Source organism: Pipra filicauda, unplaced genomic scaffold (assembly GCF_003945595.2).
Source record: "Pipra filicauda isolate LSUMZ 115617 unplaced genomic scaffold, ASM394559v2 scaffold318_size846807_pilon, whole genome shotgun sequence".
NCBI lineage: Eukaryota > Metazoa > Chordata > Aves > Passeriformes > Pipridae > Pipra > Pipra filicauda.
Genome location: NW_024104441.1, coordinates 342,076 through 353,924, shown reverse-complemented (window position 1 = coordinate 353,924; position 11,849 = coordinate 342,076). Strand labels below are relative to the sequence as shown.

The 11,849-nt window shown below is 44.3% G+C and overlaps 1 protein-coding gene and 1 long non-coding RNA gene across 4 annotated transcripts in view; one reads left to right on the top strand and one right to left on the bottom strand.

Moving 5' to 3' along the window:
• LOC120323691 overlaps nucleotides 1-1,384 on the top strand; it is a 7,206-nt gene extending 5,822 nt beyond the window's left edge. The window contains exon 2 of one of the 2 annotated variants that reach the window (XR_005564410.1): nucleotides 58-1,384. This is a non-coding gene — a long non-coding RNA (uncharacterized LOC120323691). Of the gene's footprint in view, nucleotides 1-32 lie in introns of both variants that reach the window. The other variant, XR_005564411.1, reaches the window with a different exon arrangement.
• QRICH1 (glutamine rich 1) overlaps nucleotides 728-11,849 on the bottom strand; it is a 23,621-nt gene continuing 12,499 nt past the window's right edge. Inside the window, exons 4-11 of one of the 2 annotated variants that reach the window (XM_027713890.2) lie at nucleotides 10,176-11,192; nucleotides 6,739-6,916; nucleotides 5,964-6,118; nucleotides 5,051-5,165; nucleotides 3,618-3,726; nucleotides 3,226-3,377; nucleotides 2,447-2,537; nucleotides 728-1,667 (exon numbers count right to left, since the gene is read on the bottom strand). In XM_027713890.2, the coding sequence (XP_027569691.1) occupies nucleotides 1,475-1,667; nucleotides 2,447-2,537; nucleotides 3,226-3,377; nucleotides 3,618-3,726; nucleotides 5,051-5,165; nucleotides 5,964-6,118; nucleotides 6,739-6,916; nucleotides 10,176-11,192 (2,010 nt within the window). In that variant the 3' untranslated portion in view covers nucleotides 728-1,474. The remainder of the gene's footprint in view (nucleotides 1,668-2,446; nucleotides 2,538-3,225; nucleotides 3,378-3,617; nucleotides 3,727-5,050; nucleotides 5,166-5,963; nucleotides 6,119-6,738; nucleotides 6,917-10,175; nucleotides 11,193-11,849) is intronic. The other variant, XM_027713891.2, reaches the window with a different exon arrangement.

Sequence of the window (11,849 nt, the reverse complement as noted above, 5' to 3'; positions counted from 1 at the left end):
TTTAAGTTCTTTTACTGTAATATATATTTAAGTATTTACCTATGTATTTTGGAACAGGGAAGGGACATGAGGTGGAGAAGCAGGGAAGACAAGTTCAAGAAGCAGAGTCATCTCTCTGCATCCAAGAAGCTGGTGGCACAAATAACAAGCCTGGCAAGTGATCTCCCATTTCAAGCACAGTTGGCTACCCGCTGGGTTCAAAAGAGCAGACTATTTGTTAATGATATAAAATATCGCAACCATTTAAGATGCAGCAAGGCAAGGCTACAGGGCTGGGGTTTATGATCATGAACGATGCCAGGAGCTACACAGCTATGTTAAAAACTGTGAAAAGGCTGTTAATAGCAGGAGTAAGCCATATGCTGCTCCTGGAAGGCCTTTTCCCTCCAAAGCCCCTCCATCATGCCGTTGGTGTGATGTATTTGAAAAGGAGAGGGGGACTTTTCTAGGGGTAAAGCCACAGAACATGAGGACAGTCTGATCTGGTCTCACAGATCCCATGTTCCTAGCCTGGCACTGAGCTTCCATCAGCAAGCAGACATTCAGGTCCTTCAACAGAAGTGTATGCCCTTCTACCTTCAAAATTTGTAGAGGTGAAAGAAGTCCAGCAGAGCTGAGCTGGAAAGCACAAACAGGGATGAAAACAACCAGTTTGCATACTGATCTTTGTATAATGACCCCCCACCCTCACAGCTCACTCTTCCCCAAATAAAGACACATTGTTCAATGGCATGTTGAAAAGACGTGCTCGTCATTCTTAATAAACAACTAGAGTAAGAATACATAAGAGAAACAGGGTGGTATCTTTATATGATACACAAGTGTATGTTACAAGAATTCCATCAGGCACAGAAGCCTCAAGGTTTAAGGCCTCAATGTTAGGCCAAAAAAGAAGAGTGTGGTAAAGTTTGTACTTTTAACATCTAAAAATGTCACTTAAAGGTCTGAATAGAAATTGTTGGTTTGTTTTTTTTTTTTTGTATAAATCATAATTGCAGTTCACTCTCTCCTCTTTCTTCCAAGATATCAGCAAATTAACGTCCAAGCACAAGAAAAGAAGATGCCTGCCTCTCCTCCACTGGCTGAGCAGGTCCATCCATCATTCTGTGCCCTCTAGGCTGCACGTGCTCCAGGGAGACAGAGGCCCTGGCCAACCAGGCCAATCCTGTAGTTCATATTTTCTACATCATAAAAAAAACCCAGAGTCAACCAGCAGCTTTCCACAGCTCCCAGCTTGCAGGGGATATGCAGCCTCCAATGGTTCCAACAGTTTGGTGTGTTGGGTAGGATACACAATGGGTAGGTTTTCCTTTAGATTCTTTTAAAGAGAAGAAGCCTAAAAGGGCTTCATAACTACACCAATAAAAAACCAAAAACTTAGGCATCTCCTTTAGTGTAAAAGTCTGTACAATTTCTCTTTGCTTGTCCCTCCCCCATCACCCTGCCCCACCCCTTCTGAGCCACAAAGGATGCCTTAGTGCATGGTGCTGGCATTAGCCACGGCAAGAGCTTCCTGAATCTCTCGTATCACCAGGATCCGGGTGAGCATCTGCTCCATCTGCTCTCTGCTGATCGGCTGGATGGAATACCAGATAGGGCTGTTGGGGGCCACCACTGGCTCCGGTGTCAAGTAAAAGGTGTCATTCCGGCCTTTCACACTCTGGGGGCTGTGTGAGGAAGATCAGAAATAACCAGACTAACAGAATGCCCTAGAACGGAGAGACCACCACTGTCCTCACCCCAGGCTTCACAAATCCTGACAGTGAACATCTGGCTGATGAGATATAAAGGTACAGAGTTACACCTAGAGACAACATTGGTCCCAAAGTTTTAGGCCATGCCAAGCTTAAAAAGCCATGGTGATGACTACAAGAAAGTAATTTTTTTTCACACTGGTAAATATAACACACACATGGCTTTAGGGGTCTTTCAGAGTGAAGCAAGAATGGAGTATTTTCACATTCAGGCTACCTGCAGATCTATTTGTGCAGAGGAACCTTTACATTAAATATCAGAATCATCACAGTTTAGAGGCGAGTCCTTTGAGACTCCCTCCAATCTCTGTAGCAAGTCCTCATTTTTGTTCAGAAGATGATTTGAATAAGACCCTAATCTCATCTCCAGTAGTGGATGCTCCAAGATGACTTGCAACTCACAGGCAGAAGAGCAAGCTCATGCCAACACAGCAAACCTCCAAGTATAAGATTAGGGGCAGCCAGTTCACAAATCAGGATTTGTCTCTTTTAAATACCCCAGAAGTTCAACTTACATGCCATCAGACTAAAACCCACCCTTTCACATCAACACCCTCCCCATTTAAGTAAATTTATGCAAACACAGAAACTGTGCCAGCAATAACACACAGTCCTGAGAACTAGGCCAGCCACAGGGTGCAGCTCCCCAGTCAGAGCAGACAAGCACCACACACACAGACAAGAGCTCTCACCATTTGAAGAGGTAGAAGTCATACAGCTTTATCGGACACCTCAGAGGGTTCTCTGGATTCTCTGTCTGCTCTGCATACATGTCATCTGTAACTACAAACCAGCCCCCCGGAATTGTGTCAGACTGTGTAAGGACAGCACACTGAGCAGTACCATACAGCCTCAGCACTCTGCAGCACCTTGTCACCATGCAAGAGCTAGCAAGAGACATATGGCTGTTCCAGGGCAGAGGCACCCGGCTCTAAATGCTCAAAGCATTATATGGAGAGCTTGCTTTATCCCAAGGCTACTGAAGTTCACAACCCATCCATATACTTCTTTCCATCTCTCCTCTACCAGTGCCCAAAATGAGGGAACTCTCTCTGAGACTGCAATACCTCAGCTACATCGTGTGCTTTTAAGAGGACAGATTGTACTTACATAGGGGTTCTGGTATGGGTTCACATGAATCAAGGTAAGAGAAGCCCTCCCAAAGAATTTTCTCCGTATCTTCATAAGCACTTACACCCAATAGCCTCTTTGCCCATAAAAAAACAGAAGTAACAAAAAAGTTATCCTTAGTTCTTGACGAGTCTCATATGCCTGAGGTAAGGTATGTCCCCAGGCTTATGATTAGAAGGTACTATGCTCTCTTGGACCAGAATACATGGAAAACTCAGACTGCTGGGCTGAAGGTAACTGTCAGAGCCTTGGATTCCCTACCTGCAAACATCTCCAGGTTCATCCACTTCTTCAAGCCCAAGTAAGTAAAATATTCCCAAAGAAAACTCCTAGACACTACCTTTCTGTCCTGTCTGGTGCATGCCTGGAGCCTTCATATAGCGGATACTCGTGCTTTTATCCTTGGGATTAGAAGGGTTCTTCTTGGTCTGCCTCAGCACCTTGGAGAAGGCCAGCTTCATGTGCTGGTCTACTGTTTTCAACAGGAAATATCTGAGCAGCAAGAACAGAGCACAGGACATTTAGAGGCAAGGTAGTTATCTTTTGTCATTGTGAGCAGGCTGAAGCTCAAACCAACCACTGAGTTAAAGGCTTTTCCAGCAGCAAAGCATGCAACAGCCATAAATTAACCCATGATTTCACCCTGACCCAGTGCAGCAGTTCCCCACCAACCCTGTCAAGGCGTCTGAAGTTCTTTTATTCCCCAAAATTCCCAAAGACTTAAGTACTTACTTTGTATTGAAAAACATCAGTGTAGTGAGCAAGGTGGAAGGGGAGTGAGCTCCAAGCTGCTTACACTCCCACAGCATTTCCTCTGTTACATGACTGGAGAGGATGTAACCTGCAATAACCAGAAGTCAGCATCATGCCAAGATATAGACACAGTGTGAACACAGGCAGCATTTTATAATCTGTAAGTATTGAAGAGCATATAAATCTTAAGGGAAGGAAGAGGAGGAGATTCTCACTGATGTCAAGATTCACTGCTGTGCAAACAACTTTTTAAATAGCTGGTACAATTAGGATATAACACTTGTATACATACATCAACCTCTAGTTGAAGAGAGTGTGCTTCTGCAACAGGCCTTTACATCCCAGCCCATAGAGAAACAAATACTCACTTTAACAGCTTTTAATTAATGGCTCAACTCCAATGCAGATGCTCTTAATCCAATAATATGTGAGAGCAGGCAGGCCAGTGTAACAAATCAGCTCTTGGCCCTGTGCACAGCTTTAGTCAGCACACAGTGCCAAGTGATGTATTTGGACACGAGTAATCCTTTGATTCTCAGATATTTTTTTTTTCCTTTGTGTAGAAGAGAAATACTATACTCCAAATACACAGATATACAGAAAAACAGACAGCACTATGAACTCCAGGGCTTGTGGAATGACAAAGCACAGATCAAACAGCCAGAGTGAAAACAAAAGGATTCCAAAACTCATGGTGCTACTTAGTCATCTAGCCTGTAAACATCAGCTACTTTTCTGAACACAAGCAACAGCTTCTTCACTGATGCCCAATCCGAACAAAGGGAATGAAGCAATGAGAAACCACGTTTCCATGCTCTGAAAATGCAATTCTTGATCTAGTTCTCATATGCAACTCTGTCAAAATCTGTCTCTCCTGGAACTGCCCCGCCACCCCCACTGCCATCATCTCCTGAACACAAGGTTGAGCTGCAATTGATTGGAGGCTCTAAACACTCATTGTTTTTTCCTTTGACACTCGTTGGTCCTGCAGACAGTATCCATCTGGCTCCATGGCACCATGACAGTGCTGTATTATCTCCCAAAATAACAATACATATTAGAGGCAAGATGTACTAGTACTTCAGATGAGGAAGCCTGATTCAAATCAAGGATCAGCTGGCTTCCAAGTAAGCCAATCTCACGACACTACAAAATCCCAACAATCTGCCTTCTGATGGGTGACAAGTGATAGACAAATAATACTCAACAACAGTCAGGGCTAGAGCCTGACAAGTGCAGTAACCCCGGCATTCACTGCAGATGCAACATTTTTCTCCATGACTAGCACGAGCTGCCCTAGGGACAGCAAATACTTCAAAAGGGTTTCTATTCAGACTACACTCAAGAGGTAGGTTCAGTTTAAACATTCCAAACTCTGGAAAGTTTTGGAGTTCTTAAACAAAAGTCCTTACCAAGAGGTGAAACGCGGGGCTGTATGTCCTTGAGAACTTCATGCAGCCATTCAGTGAAACGAATATAGTAGAGATCTGAGAAGATGTCATCAACTCGGCCGTTTTCAAAGAGATACTGTAAGAGATTCACAACACGGTCCAGTACAGTGGGAGCCAGTGTGTTCCTCAGACCAGACCTTACCCTAAAGGCCCATGTACTCAGTTAGTCAAGCATTTTACAACAGAGCACTGAAGACTAATACATTTTACTTGAAGAGTGAGGACAGTTGCACCAAGGCCAGTACAGGGTAGGTAATCTCAATTACTACCATGAGAATGCCAAAACAGAAAAAGGAAAAAACATCTTACAAAGTGAAGCTGTTTGGATTTCACCTTTTACTTCAGGTGTGTTCACTCCAAGTTATTTCACATGACTGCTCTTTGGACACTACTTTTTCATGTTATTGACAGAGATGTTCAATTCCCCTGTCAGTTTACCTCTGTTCCTGCAGCTCTTCCAGAAAGCACTCTAGCATTACCAGCTCAGATTTCCCACACCACAATAAGTTCTTGCCTGTTAAAACTTCGACTAGATTAAATTTTGACGACTCCTTCAAACATCATCCAACCCTCCTCCTCCCGCTAAAAAAATTAAAAGGATTTATTATTCTCACCATGATACTGAACTCAATTATTAACAATTCAATTATTAACAATTTCACTCATAGGTGAAAGCACTGCTGCGCACTAATGACAAGTCATCTGAGGTTTGGGTTTGTTTGTTTGTTTGTTTTTAAGCAGAGATACTTTTTTCATATAAAATTGTTGGGAAGCTTAATAGAAGCCACAGTCTCCATTGTCATAACCAAGAGTTCTCCCTATACATGCTGACAACATGCATAGCCCTGCAGCACACAGAGGTGTCCTTTCCTACCTTCTGAATACACAGGAAGATATAGTAGAGCACATCTGGATCGTAGGGTTCACCATCACCATTTCGAGCTTCTCGTGTCATTAAGCACAGACCGTAATTCAGCTCGGCCACAGCTGAAGAGATGAGATCTTCCTGGAACCTCAGCAGCTGACGCCCTGGAAAAACAAAACAAAGCCATATTATTTAAGCCATAAAGCTATATTATTTCCCAATATTTCAGGAATGATTTCCTGCATCTCCAGCTTTCCCGTTCTATCTGGCAGGTCCAGTACTACCTCATTCCCCCAGTATAGTAAAGTAAGCTAAAATAAATCAAGATCTTAGGCTGTCAGATCTCCTAAAAGATAAAATGGGCAAGAGTTTAACAGCAAGATCCTCTGCCCTGCCAAAGACATGACTATTGCCTTCTATTACCGTGTTCACAATGAAATGCTGCCCTGCAGCAACATGAAAACAGCAACTCTATGACTGCTCTACCAGCTCGGCTGGCATTCACAGCCTGTTTGTTCATCCATGCACCACACTCCAGCAGTGCCTTTTTCTACTGCTACCAGGTGCTCAAGGGGGCTCAGCACTGAGCTAATATCTCCCCTGAGACATGTCCTGTGGTAGTGGGAGCACACTATAATTAGTACTGCCAAGTAAATCAAAGTTTAGATTTAAAAACAATCACTGACTAAACAAAAGTGTTTTCCAGAGCAGTAAACACCTAACATTTTAGTCATTCCTAATCCTACTTGAAAGGAAACAAAGGCCATGTTGGCATGACACTTACTTCCAATAGGTGCTAGTCTATTTTGAGCTTCTTTTTCCAGCTCTGCATTCTTGGTCTGTGCCCAGCTTTTCCACACTTCAAGACCTTCTTCTGGCTTCAGAGAGTTTGGAAGTAGAAGTTCAGGTGAAGTCTGCGGCTGTGGCTGTGGTTCAACTTCAGCAACCTGAACAGTTTGAGCCTATGAAAAAAGCACTTCAGTTTACATACACCCACTTCAATGTGCAACAGCTGGACAAAAAACAAGCAATGCCACAATTATCTCTAGCCCCAGGACACCAGCCTTCTGCAACACTCCTCTCTAACAAAAGGAGTTAACTCAAGGAACGCAACTTTTGTTGTCCAACCTGAATTGCTGCTCAAAAGAGTATCTGACTCTCCAAGAACATTTTTAGTTTGAACCGGCACATCTTTCTTCAGCTAACTCGTCACACTGAACCACCACTGAAGTCCATCTCACCACAAGAGTGGCCCATAGCCCCTCACAGACACAGCAGCTGCAGAGACCGCCAGCCCCTGGCAGGGATGAAGAGGAATGTGCCATCAGCTTTCCTAACTGCTGCTCCACACCTGGACTCCCTGAGGAGGGTTCTGGGTACAGCCACATGCTGTACATGGCTGGCATCCCTCCCCACTCAGGCTCTCTTCACTATGCAGTACATAACAGGCACACAGAATAAATACCCTCTGTTCTTATCAGATAAGATTAATTCATTTGTAGGAGATCTAAAGCAATTAGACTAGAACACCAGCATCAAAACATCAATTCAGTTGTAATGCAATGTTCTCAAAATACCAAATACTGGTACAACCCACTATTGTGTGAATACACAATATGTGTGAATACAACCCACTATGACTGATTACAGACCCTAAGACATCTCCAGACCCTTTGGAAGTTTACTTTGCAGCAGGACCTTAGGTCACTAAGAATTACTACCTCAAACTGAAACTTACTTGTCAGGCAACCAATGGCACCGACCCAAAGCAGCAATGAACTCTCCAGCTGCATCCACTCTGCATTCTTCACTACAGCTTCTCAATTCCATGCCACAGAAAGTGTTGTGGCTACCTCAATTGAGGGCTTTACAGACCTTAGTCAAGCTCTCACTGGCATCCTGAATATTACAGAGATAGCAATTCTTACATCAGGTTTTACTTTCTCCTTCTTAAAAGCTACCCCAAAAAGATACATTTCCTTTGATACTGCCAATTGTCAATATTAGTGAAAGTTGTTCTGACAGCACTAGAGACCACAAGAAAAATGGCACAGAGACTTTAAATACCTTTACCTTACTTAACATAAACAAACCAACCAACCAACTAGCTTAAGAGGCAAAGTCTGCAAGAATCTCAAGACTGGAGCTTTCCAGCTGCCTCTGGTTGGCTTTTCATTTCCTGCATCAGCTCTTACTAGCTTTTTGCTTATCAGTCCCTGCAGCAGCAGTGTGTAGTACAGCTGCAGAGACCGAAGGGACCAAGCTTTAATCAAGGCAGATGGCGACAAAGTTTAAGTTGTGAAGAAAAGCCTCTGTCTTAACGAGGACAGAGTCCAAGGGTGAACTGACACCTTGTTGTTGTAGGAGCCAGGACTGAGCCTCTGTTCTCCTCCAGAATGGTGCTCCATTACTCTCCTGAGAGCTGAAAGCTTCCCAGAGCCAAGCCCCTCCTTCAGCCCAACCCAAGGGACAATCTTCTCCCTGACCTCACAGACACCTTGTCCAGTATGAAGGTTGGACACAGTCTGGAGTTAATCTGGCAGTTGCTTCTAAACCGACTTATATTTTCAACAAATAGAGCAAAATAGCTGCAACTTGCCCAGGTCCCACGGAAGCACAATGCCAGAGGATAGTACAGGGCAGGCAGGCAACTTCCTTCTCAGTTTCACAGCTTTGAGAGGGACAGCTCCCAAAAGTTTGATGTTCACTTGTAGTAGTTTTATGGGCCTCTTACAGGAAGAGTGCATCCCTATGGAATTGCCTCTGTATTTAGAGGCTTATGCCTCTTACACCTCACACAGTACAGAACTGGGATCAGAAAACTGTCTGATACCCAAGAATTGCAGACCACTGTACACAGGAATACACAGCATCAGCAGAAACTTTACAAGTAACCATTGAAGAAATTATGGAGCTAATACCTCAGAAAGACTCCTAAGAATGTGGGTCATGCTCTTAAAAGACCCTACAATAAGTCTAAAAATCCTATTTAGGAGAAAGGCAAAATGTTCTATCAATTTAGTTTGTTTAAACAACTGTAAGTGATGAAGTGATTTCTGAATTACCCATAAGAGGAAGAGAGGAATTACAGAAGAGTCTTTGAATGTGACAAAACAAACAAACAAAAAAACCCAACCACAACCCCCCCCCATGCATTACAAGATCCATAAGCTGTAGCTTAAAGTACAGCTTTATAAAACAGGGTATCCATGATCTGAAAGTTATCTGGAGCTGTAGGGAACCCTTTTTGGTGAAGACCTCAGTGGGCTGTAGCCCATGATCAACTTAGAAACGATCAGACATGACTACAGAAAGCAATCCTCCTTGTCTCAGCGCTTACTGATAAAGCAGAGGGCACAGACACCTTTATAAAGCCAATAATGTTATTTATAAACTGGAAAGAATTTGTACCAACAGGTATGCTAGCAAGCTTGGGTATTTTTGCCCTCATCCCATTCAGCAAAAAAAGGCTTTGACAGATCAATCACTTTTCACTTTCTGGTAATAAAATAAAATAAGTTACATCCATTTGCACACATAAAAGAGACCACTAATAGCCCCAGTTATTCAAGCTTTAAAAGTCAATTCGAAATAATCTATGGCTTAAAGTTGGCAACAAAGTCTTTAAAAACACTAACAAATTTGGTTGCCACGTTTGCCACAGATTATGAAGAGGTGCTTACTTGCCACTGCTTGTTACTGTGCTCTTGAACACCAGGCACCTACTAGAAGCAGGACATGGTGTTATAGACAGCTACACTTGATCCGGGAAGTTTGCTCACAACTAGTCAGATTTTGACACTTTACCCGGGCACTAGTGTCACATAACAACAAAGTAACTGATAACTAGATGACTAGTATATATTTGCACACCTTATTTGGCTGCAATCATCCCTGCCTGTCCACTGCAACCTCTGAAACAGCTCAGGAGAATACTGCAGACCTGCCATGAAGAAGCTGGCAATGAGCATGTTATCTATTTATTTACACTACGAAGATCAAAACTGTACTTTCTCTTGGGAAGTTTTGAATCCTATAACTATTGACCAACATTAACACATTGCTGCAATCTTACACCTATCAAGTACCCTATGCCATGCCCAGGCTACTGGGACAATCACATCTCTGTTTCCCAGACACTAGCTGTCTGTTGACACGATCCCTCTCCACAACATTTGCAAGTTGTTAATCACCTGAGACCAAGAAGCAGTTTTAACTTACTGAGCAAGTGACTTGTAGTTGCTGCTGCTGCCCTTGCTCTTGGGGTGTGGGCTGCTGCTGTTGCTGCTGCGGGTCCCATATGTGCACTGTCTGTGCCGTGTTCTGGTATGTCCCTGCCACAGCCTGCACTGCCACTGGAATGTGGATGTTGCCATTCATAAACTGTGCTGGAAAGATTGAATTAGCAAGAGTCTGCACCACTTCCTCGTGAGAGTTCTTCACTACTGAAGTACTTCCCACCATCTTATCCTTGTCGTCTTCCAGCTTCACGGTAGCCAGTGTCGTTGGTGAGCCACTGACGTGGACGGCATTGTAGGCCTCCTGAGGGATGGCAATGTGGGTTATGTTTTGCTGCTGAAGGTCACCACGTGGCTGAGCGGAGTAAACAGGGATGGTCCAAGTCTCTCCAGTGGGGCTAGTAATGGTCCCAGTGGCACTGTACAGGTGGGCACTGTCCACCGTTAACAAGTCTGGCCTTAAAGAGACGTAACTTTGCTGCTGGCCCTGAGGAATGGCCAGCACTGTGGCAACCGGCTGCCCTGAAATAGCATATGACACAGTAATAGGCATATCCACTTTACGTTTCTTCACTGGCTGAAGGACACTGGCAGAGCTGATCCGCCTCTCTCCCTCTCGTGGGGAGCCTTGTTGAGAAGGTGGAGGTGACAGTGCCCCGACTGTTTGGATCTGTATCTGCTGGCCACCAGTAATGGCCTGTCCTGCCACAAGCTGGGCCTGGATCTGCTGGTGTTGTATGTGTTCCTCCTGTAGCTCTGCAGCCTGGATCTGTTGGGCAGTCTGCACATGCTGCACTTGGATCTGAGCCGCCTGCAGCTGCGATGGGCTGGGGCTCTGAAGAGATTGACTCTGTATTGTCTGGGATGCCTGCTGCTGAGCCTGGCCTTGGATCTGCACTTGGACCTGTATTGGCTGCTCCGAAGCCTGATGGACAGAGAGCTGCGGAGAGAGCTGCTGGGCGGAGACCTGCTGCGGTGACTGCTGGACCTGGACCTGAACCTGCAATGACACCAACCCAGCAGTTAGAGATCAGCAAACGTCAGCGATTCAACAGAGACAGTCCATCACCGAAGATTCACGATTCCATACATTAATCCATGAGTAAAGATCTCAGGAAAATGAAACCAAGTTATTCCAGAAATGCCTGGTTGATAACAGCAATATAGTAGATGTGTTTGCTCAGCATTGCACAAGACCACACTTCTCAGCACAGACAGAACAGCACATGAGCTACATCTCCACCCTCAAAGCTCTGTGGGCTCAAGCCAATAGATTGCATCCCTGGAAGCCAAAAGAGTCTTTCAGACCTATCTGCATTGCTAAAATGTTATTTCAGCACAGGCCTTGCAATAGCAAGACTTTAAGGTCACACACATTACAACTGCAGGAGCTCACCTCATTCTTACCATGCTCTAAAGATTGTTTTACTACTTCCCACCCCGGTCCCCAGATGGATGCAGGATCACTTACAGGCAGTAAGAAATATGGGTAAGTCAAAAACAGCAGTTGGCTCTTTCTACATAAAGCACAGGAATATTACGTCTAAACCAGCCACTAATAGTGACACCACACAAGCAGGTGTCCACACAGAAGGTTGCAAGTTCAACCTCAACCTCTGTCATGCGCTAAGGGCCAACACCGTAGCATTTGTTTTTT